At 36.7% G+C, this 23131-nt stretch overlaps 2 protein-coding genes across 2 annotated transcripts in view; one reads left to right on the forward strand and one right to left on the reverse strand.

The window, feature by feature from the left end:
* Window positions 1-419: 419 nt before the first annotated feature.
* Window positions 420-9081, reverse strand: LOC140151344 (cytochrome c-like). The gene is made up of 3 exons (XM_072173654.1): window positions 8958-9081; window positions 3936-4160; window positions 420-2444 (listed from the first exon to the last, which is right to left on the reverse strand). Exons 2-3 carry the CDS (start codon window positions 4117-4119, stop codon window positions 2290-2292), a joined length of 339 nt encoding a protein of 112 aa, XP_072029755.1. The 5' UTR covers window positions 4120-4160; window positions 8958-9081; the 3' UTR covers window positions 420-2289.
* A 210-nt stretch (window positions 9082-9291) lies between these two features.
* The window catches only part of LOC140151346 (methylmalonyl-CoA mutase, mitochondrial-like), a 55164-nt gene continuing 41324 nt past the window's right edge, over window positions 9292-23131 (forward strand). Inside the window, 8 exon segments of the mRNA XM_072173655.1 lie at window positions 9292-9445; window positions 12829-12975; window positions 13893-14024; window positions 14695-14801; window positions 15376-15454; window positions 21776-21880; window positions 22553-22618; window positions 22621-22689. Coding sequence (XP_072029756.1) covers window positions 9392-9445; window positions 12829-12975; window positions 13893-14024; window positions 14695-14801; window positions 15376-15454; window positions 21776-21880; window positions 22553-22618; window positions 22621-22689 — 759 coding nt within the window. The 5' untranslated portion in view covers window positions 9292-9391.

Genomic DNA, 23131 nt, shown 5'->3' on the forward strand with positions numbered 1-23131 from the left:
GTGAGCAAACCCCGAATTCCGTGAATTTTTCTGTTTTTCCGTATCACGGAGAAATTGTGGCTTTACATAATAGTTTGGACTTGTTATGTTGCCCAGGCTGTTATTAACGTTTTTGCCATGGCGTCTGTCCAATTAACATGTTGATTAACAGCCATTTTGCTCAATAATCGGCAAGTTACCGCTTAGGTCTGTTTCCACAGAAAATCTACCCGCTTCGTCAACGGCAAAAACCTACTCCAACTAGGTTTCCGTTGGCGATGAAAAGGCGTTGCAAAAAGGCGTTGGAGGCTGTTTCCACAGGAGTGATTAACGGTTCCATACCGTTTCCGAAACGGTATTTGGCTCTGTAGAAACACGCTCTATGAATGATACTGCAACAAATCAAACTAAACTAAAGAAGTCAAAATTTCACAAAGACATGTTCACGCCCACAGGTGCTAAACCCCATCACAAAAAGTGATGTTGATATTTATTATGTAGCTTTGAAGAACTTAAAACAGTTCTTCATTCTTTATAATAAAACTAACATATAAAAATGTACCTAGCACATGACATGTTGGCATCATTCATGAAATTCGTATTGCATCATTTAATATTCACTTCACCACATGAGATAAGTATTTGAAATAATTCAATTCAACATTGGGAACTATTCAAAAAAGAAAACACATTGAAAAACAAAAATGTCCAAACACACACAATTACAATCTTTCGGCAACGTCACATACAGCTCTAGCTATTATCCGGAGGAGGCCATTGTTAACTATAACCCGTTAGTGCTTTAACCAGGGCTAGAAATAAGCAGGAGCAAGGGGCAAATTTACCCCTGCTAAAAGGCAAAATGCGCCTGGTTCTGAAACAGACCCTGTGTGTATTTGTATAGACCAGGGGCAATATTTACACAAAAACACCCAAAATTGCTCCTGGATCTGAAATCCTTATTTCAAGCCCTGGCTTTAACTGTATGTAGACATTGCCAACAGAATTGCTAATATGTGAAAATAAAATACATAAACCATCTCAAATAAATTAACAATCATTGTCTACATTTTTAATCAATTAAAAATGCACAACTGTGGAAATAATAATGTACAATGTCCAGAAGGTTTGGGTCACCTCACTCTTATCACCTACAAACATCCACACAGACAGGGGATGCATTATATCTGCATCTCAAATTGAGGTACAGATATGCAATTAGTAATTGTTAATAAAATGCATTTGGAGTGAGCCTTTTTAACATAAGTTCAGGCTCTGCAAATACAACATAGGATATTGCGGTCAAACAAACATCAACCTAGTCATTCTTCCATTTATAAACGGTTTTATACTGCAGTCTTTATGGAAGATATTTGTTATAAGTTAAAAACACACACATAAGTTTTATTTGAAAGGAGCGAAACAAATGATACCAGTGCTAGGAAGTTTCATCAACAGTTCTGATGAAAGAGATTCTTTAGAATGCAGCATATAGAACATGGTAACTTTTAATTAACAGGTGATTCTTTTCTGTACATTTATTGTTCACTTTGATCAATTAAAATCAATTTGTTTGAATACAATGTATGTACAGTTTTTCTTCTTCAAAATTCAAATGTGGATTAAAATTTCTTGCAATGTATTGATTTAAGTAACTAATCGAATGTACAGATGGTAGTTTTATGTGACCAATAAATAAATTAGTGCCACATGTGCTTCATTTTATGCAGAAATTGAAATAAAGATGAAAAAACCTGTTATCATTAAGAAAGGTGCAGTATCTACAGCTTGATAACATCAATAAATACATCTCAACATAACACATCACACTATGGAATCAAGCTGTTTACTATATAGCACACCTTTCTTTAACCAAATGCTGGTTAAAACCAAATATTTAACGTTAACAAAAACATATCTACAGTCTACAGATAGAGAACAAATCTTAAAATATTTATTGTAAAATATGTTGCCCCATGAAGAAGATTGACAATATTAAGGTAAAATGAATGAAAGTGTGTAGAGTGGACTGCAAGGTAGGATACAACAGTTTATAATTATGGACATTGCTTCTAGTGTAACTTGAATGTAGTTCTTTCAATCATGAAAAGGAAACAAAGAAAGACAACTCTTTACTCCAGAGTCCTGAAAACCTGATAATGAATATCCAGAACCTCATCAGAAGATCCTATGTACATTCCAGTTACAGTTCAGCCCAGAAAACAAATATTTCAAACAAAGGTTTATAAAATATGCATTATTAGGTTGTGGTCGAGTAAGAGTGTCATATTGAGCTAAGAGTCTATCCAATTATATTTTTCCTTGTGTAGCCTCCCTAAGGTAGGCTATAAGATCAGCTCTTTCCTTCTTCTTCTTGAGACCAGCAAACACCATCTTGGTTCCTGGGATGTATTTCTTTGGATTCTCAAGGTAGACCCAGAGCGTGTCTTCACCCCATGTGATACCTGTATGGAAAAAATAGACAAATAAATGAAAAATTTAACACATCACTCTCCACAAATGGGCTGTAATGTCACTATTTTCACTTATTGAGATGCCAGTGATCCTACCCAGGATGCATGTTTATTTTTTGCAACCATAATGGGCTAAACCTAAACCCAAGGGACCGTGGTATTGTGGCCCATTTTGGTTGTCTCCGTCCCAGCCGGTTTGTGTTTCTCCGTCACTAAACAAACCGTCCGGCGACAAACCCGAAATGACAATCGCTGATTGGTTAATGAATTTCTAAACAAGGCGGTTCTTGAACCACGAGTCTCGCCTGCTTTCGCGACCTCCTAGCTTTTGCGATTAATTTTGGTAGAGGTAAATTTGGCGGTTCTTGGCTGTTGCAAAAATAAATTACGCACCCAGGACATGGTGAGACTCATCATTAGCTGACAAAAAAACAATTCACTATACCAATGTTTTTTATGTCCCACCTCCCATTTACTAAAATCAAACAAATAAGGCCCTCCTGAGAAAATCAGAGACTTGTGCGCTTGCTTTTTGGCCTAAAATAAAATAAATAAAACCGATTCAATTAACTTATATCTTCGATCAAGTGTAAATAGAATGGGCTCTGTATCAAATTTGTGTTTGCACAGCACATTTAAAACAAGGTAAGTAATTGACCTGTGATAACCATCAAAAGGCAAACACAATGATTACTTAAATGCTAACAATAGTGTCACATCTAGGTCTCTGGCAATGGAATTTGTTAGTCCCTGGCAAAAGTGCATTTCCTTGTCTGGTCAAAGTTCACTAGCAAAGTTCAACCAAAGATCCAACATGTTTCCTGCTTAAAACTTTGTAAGTGATAGTAAATATCTTGCTAAATTTGTATGTTTAGAAAAGGCAGCCTGTCTACATGCACTATATTTGAACTGTTTCTAATGTGCTGAACAACATTTTGATTTTTGAAATAAGACACGACATTGCAAAATGACAGCACTTTTATATTACCATCATGAATTACTGAAAACAACACAAATGACAAAATGTGACCTGCTCCCACAAAATGAACGTAAAGTTGCAAATTGGTAGTATCAAGTCTTGTGGCTGCTATCTGTATAAACCAGTATTATGTCCTTTGTGAAAACCCCATTGTGGATGTTGTGCCCTATTCACAAAGGACACACTACTGGCTTGTAGCATTCTCAAATCACAAGACATATTACTGTCTTGTAGGTGGTGCATGCCAAACAAAGAACATCAACTCAGCAGCCAAATGGTCTTGAAACTACCAATCTGCAACTTAACACACATTTTGTGGGAGCAAATCACATTATAAGGTCAAGCATATCAGTTTGTATGTTGTGTTTTGTCATTGAATCAAATGTTTTCTGCATCGGGGCAATCACAACAGCAAAAACGCAAGCGAAATGTCATACTATACTTCCTCAAAAAAAAGTACTGGTATTTATGTTTTGGCACCAAAACCATATTCCCAATCTCACCTTTATTCTTATTTGCATCTGTGTAAGCAAATCCTGGTGCCTGACCAGTCTTGCGTCCCCATAGACCCATCAAATTGGGACCCTGCTTGTGTACGCCAGTGGTGGTGATTTGATGGCACTGAGTGCACTTCTGCTTGAAGATTGCTGCGCCCTTGGTGACATCTCCTGCTGGAATTTCTGGCATTGTGAGTGTTGTTATTGAGTAATTATACTGATCAAATGATTCTGTGGTGCAAAGGACACAAGAAAATTACTTATTAATTGCAAAGATTTAAACATTGTGTTTTAAGCACACATAGGTTACAAACAGATTTTTTAATTTAAGTTTTAACAATACACTCTAATAATAATAATAATAAATGCTTTATCTTGTATCTTCATTTTTTTTTCAGTTAGGGTATTTATTTTTTGGTTTTGGATATCCCTGGACCTAGAAGCTTAATGCTACGATCAATCATTCATGGTTGATTTTAAAAAAGGTGGTTTGTGAACACAAATTATAACTAAATTATTAAAAATACAATTTTAAGTCAACCATGAATGATCCTAGCATTTATAGCTCTAGGTCCAGGGACACTCCAAAACCAAAAAAATAAAAAACCCTTGGTAATCTACTTCTTAAAAGAATGGATGTTCTACAGATAACATGCAGTGAATTTCTCATCATTATACTGACATTTCGACCATGCAGTTAATTAACATTGTACAGCTGATGCAATTTAAAATGTTAAAACTACTCAACATAAAATCATGTCAAAATCAATTGTCATAATGTCTATAACACACACCCTACAAAAATGATGTGATAAATTCTTTTATTTTTTTAATTAAATTTTTTTTCCGGAACAGGATTATTGCAACATTAGGCTTTTACATTGCAAGGGAAATGTTCAATCAGTAAGTTATTTCAAGTGGGATGAACTGTTAATTCATAAAACTCAAAGTTGTAAATTAGTAAATAATGATTCACTGAACTTCTGAAGCAATGTTTAGTAATTAATCAGATTGGTTCTGACACACTCAAGGTCAAGGATAAAGTGAATTAGTGATGCAATAACTGGGTTAAATTTCAAGACAATCAAATTCACTATTCTGAAGCAAGGTTGCATGCTCTGTTACTGATGCAATAACTGGGCTAAATTTCAAAGAAAATCAATACCAGTACATGTACTTCAACTGCGTGTTTTATATCAATTGCTATGCAATACAGCGCTTGCACGAAAGGTTAAAAGGTTGATAAAAATGACCTCCATTGAGAGTCAGTCAAGTGCGGTGCCGGTGGAGGACAAACAAACTATTATCATCCTCTGTGAATCTTTGGCGTGTTATTCAAACCCATGCTTTGTTAGGAATATTATCGCTCTGTAGGCGATATGATATTTCATTTTCACATGCTCCAATATCGTTGTTGTGCCTCCAGGGCTAGTGACCCGTGGCGTACATGAAACCTCCCTATATACCGTATGAAGCTGAGCCATGTACATGTTACATGAACCAGAACTCCAGCCTGACTGTTAACAGGAAGTGATATCATGACTCACTGTGCAAGGAAACTTGAGGGTCAATTGCATGGATAGGTCACACTTCATACATGTAGGAAATGACCTGTTCTGTAGGTCCTATGATTTTAATTCAACTTCCATTCTACTATGAATCCAAATCATGAGGATTTAACTGTACACACACTTCAAACAAAGGGGAACTGATTTTTTAACTGATAAAGCATGCAGATTGCATGCCTTATCCAATGGCTTCTAATGAAAGTTTACTTAAGTTTTACTTCACCCAACCGGATCACATTTTCATTTTGGCCAAAACATGATGGAATTGAAAAAGTCGATGTATCAGAAAATTGAGATGGAAATAATCAACATTTAGGCCTAACCTCTCAAAATGTCAGATGCTCTGATGATGATTTCAGAAGTTGTCAGGTAGAGGATGTTACTGAAGGTCGCCCTTAAACTTACTGGACATGCCTAATCATGGAACCTGCTAGGATTCATCCACATTGGCCCCTTTATAAGTACTACACCCTGCCCAATTTTGTGCCTATTTTGCATTTTTCTCAAAATTATAGCGCATTGGGGACAAGTAAGATATGTATATTATAGGGGCAAGGACTACAACTACTGCAATGGAAATTTTATTTCAGCACAGACAACAGTTGTGGAGTTACAGTCAAAAATGAGGGAAAACCAATATTTGATCAATAAATCAATAACTACTTGCTTTGACTTGCTTAATTTTCAGTACAGTAGGTGTAGTCCTTGCCCCTATAATATACATATTTTACTTGTCACCAATGAGCTATAATTTTGAGAAAAATGCAAAAATAGGCACAAAATTGGCCAGGGGTGTAGTACCCCCTTAAAGTTTATCACTATTTTTAACAACCAGAACCAGGGAAGCTCAATACAGTATGGAGTAAGCAACCAACTGCAGTACTTTCAGGGGCGCACAAACAGTGTCGAAGATAGCTTCCAGTTCCACCACCATAATTAATCCTCCATCATGTTCATGGGAAGTTGACCTTAGACTTCTTAGTGAGTAATTCACTATCAGTACCAAAACAAGTTCCTAAGGCTAAGACAGTTCAACTTCAAGTTCCCAAGTTTTTGCAAGGCACATGATGCACAATCAGCATTCTTACTAGTCCGATGACCCCTCATTTTTTTAAGTTAAATGATAATCTTTTCAATGATGAAAGCAATTTTGTATGATTTTATTGAATTTCAAAATTTTATGAACATGCCTGTACTGTTAAAACTTGGCATCAACAGAGTTCAAAATACAAAAGACAGTAGACATTGCGAGCGGTCCGAATTTTAAATTAAGCCATTATTAAGTTTATGTGGTGAACTAAGTACGGTACCGTAATGCACAAATCAATTGTAGTCCGGCCCCCAGGGGCCGGGATATGAGGACTTACCGGGATTTGGCCGGGATGTAACAGCTCAATGTGTCCCGCAGTGCGGGGGACGTAGCGGGGCCTGTACGGGATGTAATGCCTCTCAAACAGGCCAGGATCTACCCCGGGAGTGTACCCGGGACGTAATAGAAGAGTACTCACAACTGTACCGGGTCCTATGAGGGGGAAACACCCGTCTGTTCTAGCAATTTACCCGGGAATACACGTTTCTCAATAATTTAGTTTTGAGCTCGTTAAATACAGGCGATCGCCATTTGGTTCATTTCCTATCAAAATAGGAGCACCGATTCACGTGGTTTTGTTTTTCAGACAGTGGCAGACAAGCAGAGAACACAGCCAAGGTTGCCATAGTAGGCCTACAATTTTTCTGTATTTCGTACGGAAATGGTCAAGAATACGGGAGTACACGGATAATGGATTTTTGTCCTAAAGTACGTTTTTCAAAAAGTTCGATATGCATTAAAAATATTAAAGGCTATTCAGAGATTCAAAGATGCAGAAACCATGTGGTGGAAAGATTTGGGTCAATATTGCCAAATATGGATTGGTGACGTCAGGTTTTCCCCCCCGGGTTTTTCCGTTCGAAAGATTTTACCGATCCGACATGCGGTTCGTGTATGCCCCTTAACTTAATTTTTAACCTAAAACATGGAAGTAGTATTGCTAAATATGTTTTTAAATTTATTTTCTTAATATTATTATTAAAATAAAAAACGATGAATAACAGCAATTTGATTAAACTAGTATTATTTCACATTATAAAAACATCAATCATACGTTGATTTGACAAAAAATACGGAAGCGTGGGGAGTGTTTTGAATAAAAGAGTTTGCATTGAGATGCTCCTTTTTCCTTAAATAACGAACAGAAAAAATTGGTGGAAAACACAGACGGTAGGCTAAATGTTTGACGGAAACCCACATTTATCTGTCATTTGAGCGCTGGTTCTATCATTTCTATACAGACAATTTAAGTAGTGTTAAAAATATTTTCATCATCAACGATAGACGCAATATATACGGTGTGAAGAACTATGGCCATCGGCAAGTTGATGATGTTCTTGCTCGATACAATCACGAGATTGAGAGCCTGTCCCGGCCCCTTAGGGCCGGGGAGTATGTGGGGACTTCGAACATGGTGCCCGGGGCTAGGGGGCGGGGACTTGGCCTGGGATGTACCCCGGGATGTACACAGAAATAGTGCCCGCCCTGCGGGGACTAAGCCGGGACTGTACATGTTTGTAACAGTTTCCAAAATTACATCCCCGGGTAGGTCCCCGCTATTCCCGGCCCCCTGGGGGGCCGGGACTACAATTGATTTGTGCATAAGTGACAGTTACAGTCATGACACTGACAGTAAAGAAGTTTGCTTGTGCCAGCACATCCATGAACAACGCTGATAAATGCTGTTTTGTTTTTTAATTGTTGCATTAAAACAAAAGTTGGCTGAATATTTTTGATGAAAGTCAACCTTGTGACAAGATCTATCTTTGTCTTTGGCTGCTACGGAAGGAAATCCGGAAAGTCAAACGTCTTAAAGTGCTATTGACAAAACGGTTTTCAGTTTTAGCTTTCTTTACTCAAGAAGGGCTATAATTTGATATATTATAAAATGATGTGAATGTAAGGTTTGATCCATGCATGCATGCATGGCAAATTTGAATTCACCTTCAGCATGTTCAGTTTCATACCTGCTTTACTATTTCATTATTCAATCATGACGTATTGGGTATTGCATACCTTTTTTGGAACATTTTTATGTCATCATCGACAAAATATCAATCATTATTTTACACATTTTTGCAAAATTATTCTCGGGGGACGGGATTGAGTTTTATTGTTCATGAGTTATAGTTTATACGGTTATAAAACATGAAAATAAATGTCATGAATTCCGGTAAGCTTAACAACATGTTAAAAATTTCAATCGACAGAACAGACTTGTTTTTTTCAGTTCATAATTACTTGACAACCATAATTTGTAACAAACTCAAATCCCACAAATCAACTCTTGAATCTATGCTAAACAATGCGTATCGGAAAACAGCACTCAATATTAGTATGTAAGAAAAATGCATAAGAATAAATACTTACAAAATTTGTCCTTCTTGAACTGTCACGTCGAGATCGTGCATGCGAGAGATCGAGAAATTTCGTAAACCACATTCGTAGAACGCATGCGTGACCGCGTGTAGTAAATTACGTCATCAAAGGGTTTCCTAATATGGAAAATGCCGGTAATGCGACAATTTCATTGGCTAAAATAATACAGTAAAGTTTCATCAAAACTCGAGTTTTCATGCATGTATTTAGCTAAATTATAAATCTAAATGTACATATTTTATTATCCTGTCTATTTTTTAGTTGAGGGATGAATTTGAATTGAAAATTAAAAATTAAAATAATTTTCTTTAGAGGGACGATTTTCACCGGGTCAGAGGTCATTGTTTACATCAGAGCGATTGTCGCGATCATGAAAGTTACCTAAGAATGTCATCATTTTTAATGTGAATTACATAAATTTGAAAATGATTCGTTGTGCAAGTGCCGTGCGCTCACAAAGCGCTATCAATATAACCAAGGTAACCATACATTCAGTCAATATAACTGCTTCAAACTGATCAAAACTGATCACGAAAAAAAAAACGGTGTCGAATTCCTCACCTTTGCTTTGGCTTTGCTTGCCAAACTTGAAGTGAACTTGCCTTCAGTCTTCAGTAGTTTCCTCCTTATAGCAGCCATTCTGGCTAAACTATAGCCAAAATAACAATTTCTCGATCATGAGAGGATGTACCTTCTGCGTCAGCGTACTTTTCATAGAATAACACGATCTTGCGACCTGCATCAGTGCATGACCGAACCTTGTCCTTGTCAGGGTCCTTGTCCTTTGCGTGCGCCCTAGCTAGGCATGTTCACAAAATTTTCAAGTAGGATATTTCACATTGAAATTATTTTGTTTAAAAAGGTAATTATTTAACTTAAAAAATGAGGGGTCAACCATGTCTGTAGGTCAAAAATTAGCGAAGTTATGGGCAAATGGCTGTTTTTAAAAAAATACACTTTTCTGCGCCCATCATTGACAATGCCTTACACTGACTTACTGTACAAAAAAAGCATGTAATTCATCATTTTTTACCACGATGATCCATTTTACACAAAGGCGATTTTATTTTATGAAATGTAACTTTCACTGCATGCTGACTTCTGTATTAAGGATAAAGTACCAGCACTTTTTAGACTACGTCGTCAAGTTTCTGGTGTCCAAATTTCAAATTTTTGTATTTCCCTATGGGGATTACACAGTTAAGCCATTGACTGTGAGCTACTGTGGACACAACTTTTTGGATTGAATGTCGCCCTCTATATTAAGCAATGTGGACATGTCTACCCTAGCAACGACTGTGTGATTCTCAAAAGCTGTGTTTGCGCCATAAGTGCCGGTATTTGCGTAGTACGCTCTGCGCAAATAACTGTGCGTACCCAAGTTGGCTCTCATGATCGAGAATTTAATATTTTGGCTATAGGAGTGGTGATCGATGACCTTTTCATCCGGTGCGGTGGAAACTCGGGGTGCAAGACGATCAATTAAAACGATGAACTCAAAAAGTGTGCCAAAGAAGGTGTATACAAAGTTGTGCTGGTGCTGGTGAGACGTGACATGTGATGCTTAGAGACTTTTAAGGGTTGGTGGCGTCCGCATCTCCCTGATGGCTGGAAGAGCTGCCGTCTTGAACATCTCAGCTGATGGAACACTCACTGCTGAGATGGGTAGCTTGTTCCAAATGCGGACTGCTCTTGGGTAATATGAAAACCAAAAGGCAAACCTTCGTTTAAGGGTATTGACCTTTTTCCCTCTATCCCACAATGCACTATTCCAGGGGGGTATGACGTAGTTCATCAACCTCATAGATCGTGTGCATCCGATGGTCTTTGCCAGGCCTTTGCAATACTGATTCCATATATGCGGATTATCGTAAAGGCCATCGATGTTACTAATTATGCAATTATTGAATACACGAGTGATGCAGTTACGGAGCGATGCAGAACATCTGTGTAAGAGATATTTGTTTACGTCTTATTTTCATCTCTGAAAAAAAAGTGAAACGGACGCCGACAAAATATCACTGCGTGTCCCGTCATTAGTTTTTCACCATTATGTCTATAAAATGTATACAAAGTTAGGTTTCAATAGCAGGAAACTTTTTTTTTTTTTGGTGACGACAACATGTCCATAAGGCATAGAAATGTTGTTTTTTGCCCCTGAAAGGTATTAGTGATCGCGAGCCATTATCGTGATGATCGGGGATTCCTTTTTTGTGATGAAGGCACCAGCAGAAATGTCCGTATTCCAGAATGTAATGAACATAACTCTGTACTCCCCCGGGGAGATGATGTATTTTGCGACACTCATACCCCCCTGGAATAGTGCATGACGGGAAAGAGGGAAAAAGGTCTATAGACCTTTCTTTTCATATTGTGTGAATCGGCATCGGAAATGTTTGCAAAATAATCACATGCACGCGAGCGTCTTCACGCTCGCGTAAATACACTTACACAAACGCTTAACTGTGTGCATTATTGACACAATGCTGATGCACAACTGGCGTAATAAGTGCACACCCAAGAACTGCGTATGATGACCCATTTTTAAAAACTGGGTCATCACTTCGGTATGAAAAGGTCTATAGATAACTTTCCTACTTTACGTGCAAAATAGGGGTTGCGTTTTAATTGCTTCGGTGACTCGACTTATGGCCTAAAACGCTACCCTTATTTTGCACATAAAGTCTATGGAAAGCTGTTTTGTGTTATGTACCCATATTGGCCCAAACACAATACATAACATAGGTATGCAAGGTGAATTTAAATTTGCCATCAAACTGCATCATTTGATTCATTTTATATATCAAATTAAAGCCCTTGAGTAAAGAAAGCCAAAACTGAAAACCTTTTTGTCATAGCACTTTCCGTGGCAAAGTTACATCTTTTCAAAGATCGACTTTTATCAAAAAGATTCTGCTAGCAAAATTCCCCAAAACAGCATTACGGGGTGTTTCTAGATCTTAGTCTCATGATGATAGCAGCTTTTTTTAATGGAACTGCTATCAAAATCCCTCTAAAATTCCATGTGTGAGTGTCTCATCACCATAAAAAATCATATAGTTGGGTCAAGTGAAGTATAGAAAACATATTTAGGTTTCCTTGACCGACCTGTTCTTGAAAAAAATTGAAATTTCTATGTAAATATGTATTGTGTTTGGTCCCCGGTCTAGGCGAATTTCGCTGACTAGCAAATGTGTTAACTAAGGTTTGCCTGGCATACCTACATAACATAATGTACCGTACATAGAAAATTAAAAGAAAAGATAGGTCAAGGAAACTTGCATATATATGTTGTGTACTATTACTAATTTAATATACCTGTACTTCACTTGATTTATTTTTGTGTTCAGAGCAGGGTCTTAGCTAGAAATTCAGGTTTGCCTTTCATTTGAATAAATTTGCCTGTCCCAATTTGACCTTTAAAACATTTACCAGATTTCCACCGCCCATTGGGGGTTCAAATATGTGCTGCTATAGCCTTGTTTTACAAACCTGGTCCACTAAAAAGGTCAATAGACTTTCTAAACTCCTACAATTATAATGTGGCATCTGTCAAAGGCATTAATTTTGCCCGTCCCAGGAGCAAACTCCCCGTCTAAAATGATGGCCAGACGGGTGGCTAGCTAAGACACTGGCTCAGAGAATCGCACATGGAACTTTAGAGGGATTTTAATAGCAGTTCCACGTATAGAAAAGCTGCTCTATCATGAGACATTGCTGTTTTGTTTTGCAATTGATGTATGAAATGTTGACTGAACGTTTTTGATGAAGTCAATTTCAATGAATTTAAAATGGTGTTCTGGCTATAAATCACTGCTTGACCATTTAATGCTTCCTAAATTGGTACCGTAATTCTTTTCAGAAAATCTTATCATCAACATCATGCCAACAATGCGGAAGTAGACGTGACATACACAGGGAACCTCTGAACCCGGAGTGGACAGGGCTGGCTAAGAAACAGTTAAGAGGAGCTGACCCAGAAGAGAAACTTACGTGGCATACTCCTGAGGTATGAGGTATTATAGTGGACATGTATGAGGTATCAGGGCCATAGCAAAGTTGGAAAATGTGGTGCGGCCATATATTAAATGTGGGCGGCCAATATGTGCCAAACTTGCAATAAAGCTTTAAAGAAAAATATAACAAATTTCTCAAAAAGCAGGGCAGCCATGGTCTCCCTGGCTGCCCTGCTTGCTATGGCCATGTGAGGTATTGTGATTAGAGCTTTGAGTGAGCCTGTTTGTATCTAATCAAACCGTGTAGGAAATGGAACCAATCTGCCCATCTGTGAGAGGGTTTTTACTTACCCATCTTGATTGATGTCCTAAAAATATGCCTGTCAGGTCAGAAAAGTGTTTTTGATACCATTTGCCTACAAATGTATGTGACATGATCAAGGGGAATGAGTCACATGTTTGCAATTTTCAATTAGAATTTTTTTACATTATTTTCTTGCAGTTTACGAATACTTCATTTTTATGCAAACACCATCAGAATTGGATATCTTGTTACTGAGTTATGAGCAATTTAGTAATGGCGAAAAACAATATAAAACAAAAGAATTTGAACACTGTTTTTGCCAATATCTCAAAAACAATATTAGCGACATCCGACTCATTACCCTTGATCATGTCACATATGTGAGTGTCAAAAAATGTACCACAGTTCAGGCGCGGATTCAGTAAAATATAGTGAACTTTTTCTTTTATCTCCAGTTAGGACTAAATGAATGATTAGGATTGAGCTATGTTTCATTTGGCAGAACTTGTTTATCTCGCAACATGTATCGCTCGCTCGTAACATGTATCTAGACCATTTAATGTTTGTAAATTGGGATCCCAAAACTGCAGGGGGGCAAAGAACCCCTCATAATTATTGCACAGCCCAATATAAGTGATACATTCTTATATTATTTTGGTTGTTCAGGGCATAAACATCAAGCCGTTGTATAGTAGACAGGACACAGCTAACCACCCAGATGAATTGCCAGGCAAATATCCCTACACAAGAGGTCCCTATCCTACTATGTATACAAACAGACCATGGACTATCAGGCAGGTAAGAGGTCCCTATCCTACATGTATACAAACAGACCATGGACTATAGTCAAATGCAGCAAACCTTTGACGAGCGCGACTACCGTGATGTTGCAAATTCGGCGCTAACAATGCGTACGGCGCACAGTTCATTCATAAATTTCCACTCGGCAACAGCAGATCGCCTCAGCAGCCAATCAGAGACAAGTGCGTCCAACACAGTAAATACGCGATGTATACTTACAATACGCGCTCGTCAAAGGTTTGCTGCATTTGAGTATATCAGGCAGGTAAGAGTGTTGGTAGCAAGGCAATATTTTGTGATGTGTTGCATGAAAATTTTGAATATTTTAGATTGAATTGGAGAATCAAATTGCATTGAATTGTATCAGATTTTTTCATTGCTATAAACATAATGCTTTATAAAACACAGGCTATACATGAAATGTATCACCTTTAAAAAAATTTTGACTTGATTTTGTCCTATAATGTCAAAAAGTTAGACAATTATTATTAGCATTGGCAAGTTTTTTTGAAGTTTTTGTCATTAATCACATAAGACTGATTGAATCACATTTGTTGAGAATTGATCAAGAATGTAATTATGCTAGGAATGAAACATGCTTCATTAGTTGTAATTAAGGGTTTTGAGTAATTAAAATCCAAATGGATCATCACTATTCTCATTTCAGTATGCTGGATTCAGCACAGTGGAAGAGAGCAATAAATTCTACCGAGCTAATATCAAAGCTGGGCAGCAGGGTCTTAAGCGTAGCTTTGACCTCATAACTCACAGAGGGTAAGCAATTATCAAAGCTGGGTAGCAGGGTCTTAGTGTAGCTTTTGACCTCGCAACTCACAGAGGGTAAGCAAATATCAAAGCTGGGTAGCAGGGTCTTAGTGTAGCTTTTGACCTCGCAACTCACAGAGGGTAAGCAATTATCAAAGCTGGGCAGCAGGGTCTTAGTGAAGCTTTTGACCTCGCAACTCACAGAGGGTGAGGCCAAAAACAATTAATTGTTTGCTTGCCCACAGCCAACCGACCGTAACATTTGTGCCGACTGTAAAAACTTTTTTTTTCTTTTTCAAAAAACGTTCTCCTACAAGGACAAAATACCTTTGAAAATGCTTAAACATCCACTCGCAAGCAGAAAAATAATTAAAAAAACATCTTCCACAATTGCACAGTAGCAGACCTACGTGTAGAGTTGCAAGTTTTGCAGTAGTTGCAAGTTTGGAGCCTAGATTTAAGAGTGTAATCATGGGTAATTTCAATATCCTGGTACGTAAGATAACAGATGTGATGATGGAGGTAGAACTTTTTGAATGACCCTCATAGTTACAATTTAATATTGAATTTTTTTCCTTTTCAGATATGACTCAGACAACCCAAGAGTGTATGGTGATGTTGGCATGGCAGGGGTGGCCATTGATTCAGTTGAAGATACAAATGTTAGTATATAGTTGTGTGTTCTATGTTTCCATTTTATTTTTGAATGCTAAGTAATAGCCCGGGGGGGCCACTGGTCATTGACAAGGGGGTATCATGCGTGGCCATGGAGTTTCAAAAAGCACCCTAAACAAGTATGTGCAACGACTGAAAATACACCCCTAAACAAGTATAACAAGTGTAATATCCTACCCTAAACAAGTATTGGCGTTTTTTAACCCCTTAGCAAGTAAAACATATATTTTCGACACCCTAAGCAAGTAATAGGCCTACTAGGCCTACTTGAAGCCGGGACTTGCGGGCGGGACTTGAAGCTCCATTTTCATTGATTTCTTTAATAGTAACTCAGAATGGCTCTCAAGTGCTACCAGGGCAGAATATGAGCTATTTTAAAATTATAAAATAAACGTTACATTATTTTAAGCTGATTTATAGTATCAGAGAGCCTAAGAGGGAATTAACTGAAAAGAAAATTTACAAAACAACAATGAAGAAAAGAAAAAAGAGAAAAAGATATATTAATAATTTATTTTATAAGCTTAAAATGACAACAATTAAGGCCTACTTCTGGAAGGAATCGGATGAATAATAGTGGTATTATTTCATAAGTTGAATAAAGTATTAGGATGAAAATAAGTCGGTAAATAACAACTGAGATGCATGGTGCTCAATCAGTTCAGCCAAGACTTGCAGGATTCGTGTATGACTGCAGAATTTGATACCAATCCAAAAACGTATTTTAATTCTGCACCATATCCATCTTACCTTTTAATATTCATTTGATGTTTTCACAATTTATTCAAAAGTTTAAAATTTGTTTTGTTTAAATAAAATCAAGATCACTTATTGTGACAAAATTCTGACAAAAATATGATGCTTTTGACGAATAATAACATGCATGTTTTTATTTATTTATTTTGTGGATAATAGGTCACAGGTCAAGTCAATCAATCCTCTACCGTAGATATTTGTGGTTAAATAATTGTATACAACATGAAAATTAGCTTGAAAATCTTTATTTTTTATCCATAATACAAGATAGAAAATTCAAATAATAGTAAAAATATTTTTAAATGAAATATGAGAAACTTTGGACTTTATAAAGGAGAATTGAAACTCTTAAAATCAGAGTATGGCTCAAAATATGCTAAGGTGTCATATTATAGCCATATATTTTGACATCTTTTTTTTTAAATAATAATTATAGAAATGGAATATTTGCTAGTTTAGTGGCAAGTTTAGGTAGTAAAGACATAGCATACACAATTTAAGTAAAATCCTTTCACTCTAAATAATAAAAATAATAAAAATAGCTGTAAAATGCCTATTTTTACACTTTTATTTGTAACATGCCAAGAGACGCCTTTTTTCAACAGCTTTTAATTTTTTTTATGGATCCTTATAGAAATTCATGTGACCTGTTTTCCAAAATGGTGCAGTAAAAAAATAAAAAAAACAGAAAGAGGCATTATGAATTATAAGTTAACAGATCAAAAAAGGATTTAAAAGTTTGCCTTTGCGTATGTTACTATTGTCTGTCAAACTTTTGATTGATTTTGAAGTCCCTCGGTTTTTATAAACAAAGACTTGAAGCATAAACTAAAGGGTAAATCTATTGTAAATAACTTCATTTCTCCATATTATAATCAATTTGTAAGTGGCTGCCATCTTTTTTGAACATATAACAATTTTAAAATTTTTCTTGAAATGTCTGTCAAATAGTAACATACGCAAGACAGTGCTGTAATTCCTGCTAAACTAGGGTGATACAGCTAATTATGCTACATGACATAGCATTTAGCTCCACCTAGCTTTGTGGCACTATCACTTTGTGAGGAGAAGCTTTTTTGATGACACAATCCATTGTTAAGTGTTGTCTGTCAAACATTTGTACGCATAAGTAACATACATAAGATTTGTATGTGTCTGTCAAAAGTAACATCATACATAATACGTTTAAAAAATTAAAAATCACTTGATGTTCACATTATGATGATAGTTTAGAGTTTATAAAAGTGTTTTAAAACATGTGATTTATAAACTGCATGTGATCTTTATTCAATTTCCCATCTTGAACTACTGTTTTTGCCAAATTATTATTCTGTATGTTACATTTGACAGACATCTTGCGTATGTTATGGCTTGACAGACACACATATTTTATTTATAACAATTTATCCTCCTTATTGTAATATTTGGACACATTTTTTTCCACAATCAGTTGCTGTAGGTCCTACACCTAAATAACCACAAAATACCTTATAAATGTAATACTTTATAAATTTTTATTTGATTGCAGAAAATCATCAAAATTGTGTCTGTCAAATATAACGTACGCAAGGGCTAGAAAATTAAATTTGTGAAGTAAATGGTCTATAACTTATCTTTCTTTTAGTGTATTATGAAGCGATATATGTGCATACTATAATTTAAACCTGGTTGGAGACCAAAAGAAAAGAGCTGGAAAAATAATTGTGTGTTACACTTTTATGACACCTTAGCTTATTTTGAGCCGTATACACGTGCTGTGCATGTACAATGTACATTGTACATGTACTGCATGTGTACATCACCATTGAATGTTGTAGAGTTGTGTAGCATTGAATGGGTTAATGGAAAAATATTAACAGGGCCAGCTGGGTGAAAGTCGGCAATGGACTTAAAGAAGAGACTAAACAGAGAACTACACAGTCAAGTCTAGGGATAAACATGAAGGACATGAAACTTATGAAGGACTGGAGTCTGGACGGACCCTAAATACGTAAATCTGTTGTGAAAAAGATACCCTTTTCTCTAATTTCCATGTTTTTGACACCCTATTCACGATACGCACGTACAGTGCCTGATCGTGAAAAAAGACCCTTTTTACGTGATTTTTTGGCCACGCATGATACCCCCTTGTCAATGACCAGTGGCCCCCCCGGGAGTAATAGCAATAGGATGGAATGATTTATCCTTGACAGACCAACATGCTTTTTATTTGAGGAACCAATATTGCATGTAAGGTGGTGATGATTTAGATATTATTAATTATTATCAAATTGAAGAATTTAAAAAATGTTTTTGATGCACAATTCATATCTGATTCATTCAATTAAACAGTTCATATCTGGTTATCCTCAATAAATTATACTACTGTTCCAATATTTAATTCTCGGACACATGTACTTTTACTTTTGAAAACAACAAGTGCGTCCCACAAGCATTGGACAAGCAAATGATGTTGTTAACTGCGCACAACTATATTAACACAAAATTGAATATTAATATTTGAATTCCAGAACATTGGTTTGAGTATATATTCAATATACATTTTAAGGAAGTTGGTCATTGCACAATGTCATGTGGGTTTAGGTGACAAATCCTTTACAATGAATGATAGTAATGCAATATCAGTTTTAAAAGTTGTATGTGTGTGTGTGGGGGGGGTGGGTGATGATTTCCAGATTTCATCAGGCATTCATGATTTGGACAAGGTGACAATCAAGAAACCTGAAAATGTATGTGTTAAGAGCCAATCTCCCTTATTATGTACCCATCTGTGATACAAAAAAAAATAGAATTTTCTCTAAAAATAATTTTGGTACATATTAGCACCAACAACTCACATGTAAAAATATGGCGTGCACAGCGCCCTCGTTCAACTTAAAAAATTCTTGAAATTTCAGCCTCTCTGAGCCTTACTTGCAAATGGTAAACTTTGGAGGTGCATAACATCGCATGCGCCATCAATATCCCAACCTGCATTTGCATTTTTTAAAGTACCAAATGGTTACATTACAAAAACCAAGAAAAAAATTGGGATCTTGATGGCGCACAAAATCAACAAATCAATGATTTGATGAAAAGCGCCCTCGTGCAAACTTCAAAGCATCATAACGGGCTGCGCCATCAAGATCCCAAGTCCGAACAAGTTTGAAATTAAAGACCTCCATGGCAAGTTTCATTTTTCAGCAAAAATTTTTTGGGATTTCGTTGGCGCTGGCACAGAGTTAACAGAGGTCAAAGGTCAAAATTTCCTATTTTAGCACATTTTTGCACGCCTGTATTATTGCGGCAAGCGTCACCTGACTCTCCGAATAGGATTTCATCAAAGAAGAGGTAATTCTCTGCAAGAACTGAAAAAAATTAGCTTGGGATCTCTTGATCTTCATATTTTTCTGATTTTTTGAAAATGGACTTAGCCTCATTTTGGAGGTCAATTTGACCTCTTTTTCCCACTAAGCTGCACAATGTGGGCTTTTTACTGCATCCTCACAAAAGATCGCCAACAAGATCCCAATTTTATTTTTCATCGTATAGCTTCTTTGGCGACCAGTAGACAAAAAACAAGCAACAGCTAATTGGGATCATGTGGGCGCACTAATATAAAAGAGGTCAAAGGTCACGCTTTGTGCCAAAGTGATGCATATTTGCCTATGTGCAGCACGAAAGTGGAACTTTGACCATAATAAAAATGTGCGTAACAAGATCCCATCTTACTTTTTGGATGATTGGATAAAGGGGCTTATGTATAACTGATAACAAGTAAAAAAAAAAGTGGGATCATGTGGGTAGCACTAATTCAATAGAGGTCAAAGTTCATACTTTGTGCGAATTGGCATTACTTTGCCTATGTGCAGCACAAAAGTAGAACTTTGACCATAATAAAAATGCGCCAACAAGATTCCATCTTACTTTTTTGGATGATTGGATAAAGGGGCTTATGTATAACTGATAACAAGTAAAAAAAAAGTGGGATCATGTGGGCGCACTAATTCATTAGAGGTCAAAGTTCATACTTCATACAAAATTAAACGATTTTTGCCTAAAGTTGCCGAATTCAGCAACCTTTCACTCAAATTTTGCAAAATATGACTAAGTATTTTGACAAAATTTTTTTTTACTCTCACCAACTACCATGATGGAATCAGCATCATCTGAAATGCACTCACACAAGTTTCTATGAGACATGTCTGGTGATCCCCATTGAAAAAAAAAATTCGACACCAAGTATGAACTTTGACCTCTATTGAATTAGTGTGCCCACATGATCCCACTTTTTTTTTACTTGTTATTAGTTATACATAAGCCCCTTTATCCAATCATCCAAAAAGTAAGATGGGATCTTGTTGGCGCACATTTATATTTGGTCAAAGTTCCACTTTTGTGCTGCACATAGGCAAAATAATGCCAATTCGGCACAAAGTATGAACTTTGACCTCTATTGAATTAGAGCGCCCACATGATCCCACTTTTTTTTACTTGTTATTAGTTATACATAAGCCCCTTTATCCAACCATCCAAAAAGTAAGATGGGATCTTGTTGGCGCACATTTTTATTGCGGGTCAAAGTTCCACTTTCGTGCTGCACATAGGCAAATATGCATCACTTTGGCACAAAGCTTGACCTTTGACCTCTTTTTATATTAGTGCCACATGATCCCAATTAGCTGTTGCTTGTGTTTTATCTACTGGTCGCCAAAGAAGCTAGATGATGAAAAATAAAATTGGGATCTTGTTGGCGCATCTTTTTGTGATGCAGTAAAAAGCCCACATTGTGCAGCGAGTGGGAAAAAGAGGTCAAATTGACCTCCAAAATGAGGCTAAGTCCATTTTCAAAAAATCAGAAAAATATGAAGATCAAGAGATCCCAAGCTAATTTTTTTCAGTTCTTGCAGAGAATTACCTCTTCTTTGATGAAATCCTATTCGGAGAGTCAGGTGACGTTGGCGCACAGGCGTGCAAAAATGTGCGAAAATAGGAAATTTTGACCTTTGACCTCTGTTAACTCTGTGCGCCAACGAAATCCCAAAAAATTTTTGCTGAAAAATGAAACTTGCCATGGAGGTCTTTAATTTCAAACTTGTTGGGACTTGGGATCTTGATGGCGCAGCCCGTTATGATGCTTTGAAGTTTGCACGAGGCGCTTTTCATCAAATCATTGGATTTGCTGATTTTGTGCGCCATCAAGATCCCAATTTTTTTTCTTGGTTTTTGTAATGTAACCATTTGGTACTTAAAAAAAATGCAAAATGCAGGTTGGGATGATGATGGCGCACGATGTTATGCACCTCCAAAGTTTACCATTTGCAAGTAAGGCTCAGAGAGGCTGAAATTTCAAGAATTTTTTCAAGCTGAACGAGGACGCTGTGCACGCTCATATTTTACATGTGAGTTGTTGGTGCTAATATGTACCAAAATTATTTTTTAGAGAAAATTCTATTTTTTTTTGTATCACAACCCCCCTGATTTGGGTACATAATAAGGGAGACTGGCTCTTAAATGAAATCTTTATTCTAACTATGCATTAAAATAGAGTTCTAACATCTGTTTCATTATAGAAATTATTTGAAGGCATTCCACTTGATAAGATGTCTGTTTCCATGACAATGAATGGAGCTGTTTTACCTTGTCTAGCCATGTACATAGTAGCAGCTGAAGAACAGGTAATCAAAGGCGCTCATTGCAGTACAGTGGGTCAGTGTTCACTCTTGAGCTGCCTCAAGATTTAAGAGCAAACAGTTCTTGTCCTTAAATTGCTCACAGAACATTGTCCCATCTGTCCTCTTTGCACAAGCGTGCGCATAGTAACCAGTCTCAATGAAGGGGAACTGCGCATGCGCACATGGGTTTTACAAGGCTTTTTCTCTAGTGTAACGTCAGCCCAGACCAAGAGAATGCTTCTATCTGTTAGTATATTTTCAAGAGGGATGCACCTGTACACAAATCTTCTTAATCTCCCCAACGTAGCAATCCAATATGGCTATTTTCCCATAGCATTACGCATGGGGCTGTAAAGCGTACAAGTTCTCCCATTCAAGCCTCAAAATAAGCAGATCTGGACCAGGAGACACATTTGGAAAAAGCAGCTCCTGGTCCTGAGATTATCTAATGAACCAGGAGCCATTTTTAAAGAGCTAAGAGTAATTAAAATTTCAATTGTGCACATTAAATACAAAACCTGCTTTAACTACCAGTGGTACTGGTTCATATGATTTTGTTGTGAACCAGGAGCCAAAATGTTATAACAATTGTGTAATTGGCTCCTGGATGCCTGATTATTTTGAAGCTTGCTCCCATTCTTATTTTGTTGAGTTCTTTATCTAATTTTGTTGCAGGGAGTCAAACAAGAGCAGTTAACTGGGACGATACAGAATGATATCTTGAAAGAGTTTATGGTACGCATAACACATACATCTACCCTCCAGACCCGTCAATGAGAATAATTGGAGACATTTTTGAATATACTTCCAAAGTAAGTGTGGACACAATATCACTCAAAGTTTTGTTATGTTGATCACCAAAGTCAAAACCTATGAATTGTGGTACTTATCTACAATATGGATCTGACCCACAGCAGCTGAAGGGAGTATCCCATTATGATTTGCAGTACCATAATAGAACTGAATGTGCCATAGAAAATGTACACAAAATCCCTCACTTCAACTTTAAATAACTAGCTTAAATCAGGGAAGCTTAGACTTTTGTTTGAAAAAATATGATCTCTAAAGTATTGTGAAACTAACCATAGCTCTCAATATCTATGCGGCTCTTGTTTATATTTTGTATACATTTGCTATGGAACATGCAGATATACTGCAATGCATAATGGGATACTCCTTTCTGCTGCTGTACGTGGATCTGACCATTTATGACATACGATATAAAAATTAAAAAGATTTTTCCCTTGTTCTTAA

The sequence above is a fragment of the Amphiura filiformis genome, chromosome 4 (assembly GCF_039555335.1).
Source record: "Amphiura filiformis chromosome 4, Afil_fr2py, whole genome shotgun sequence".
NCBI classification, from domain to species: Eukaryota; Metazoa; Echinodermata; class Ophiuroidea; order Amphilepidida; family Amphiuridae; genus Amphiura; species Amphiura filiformis.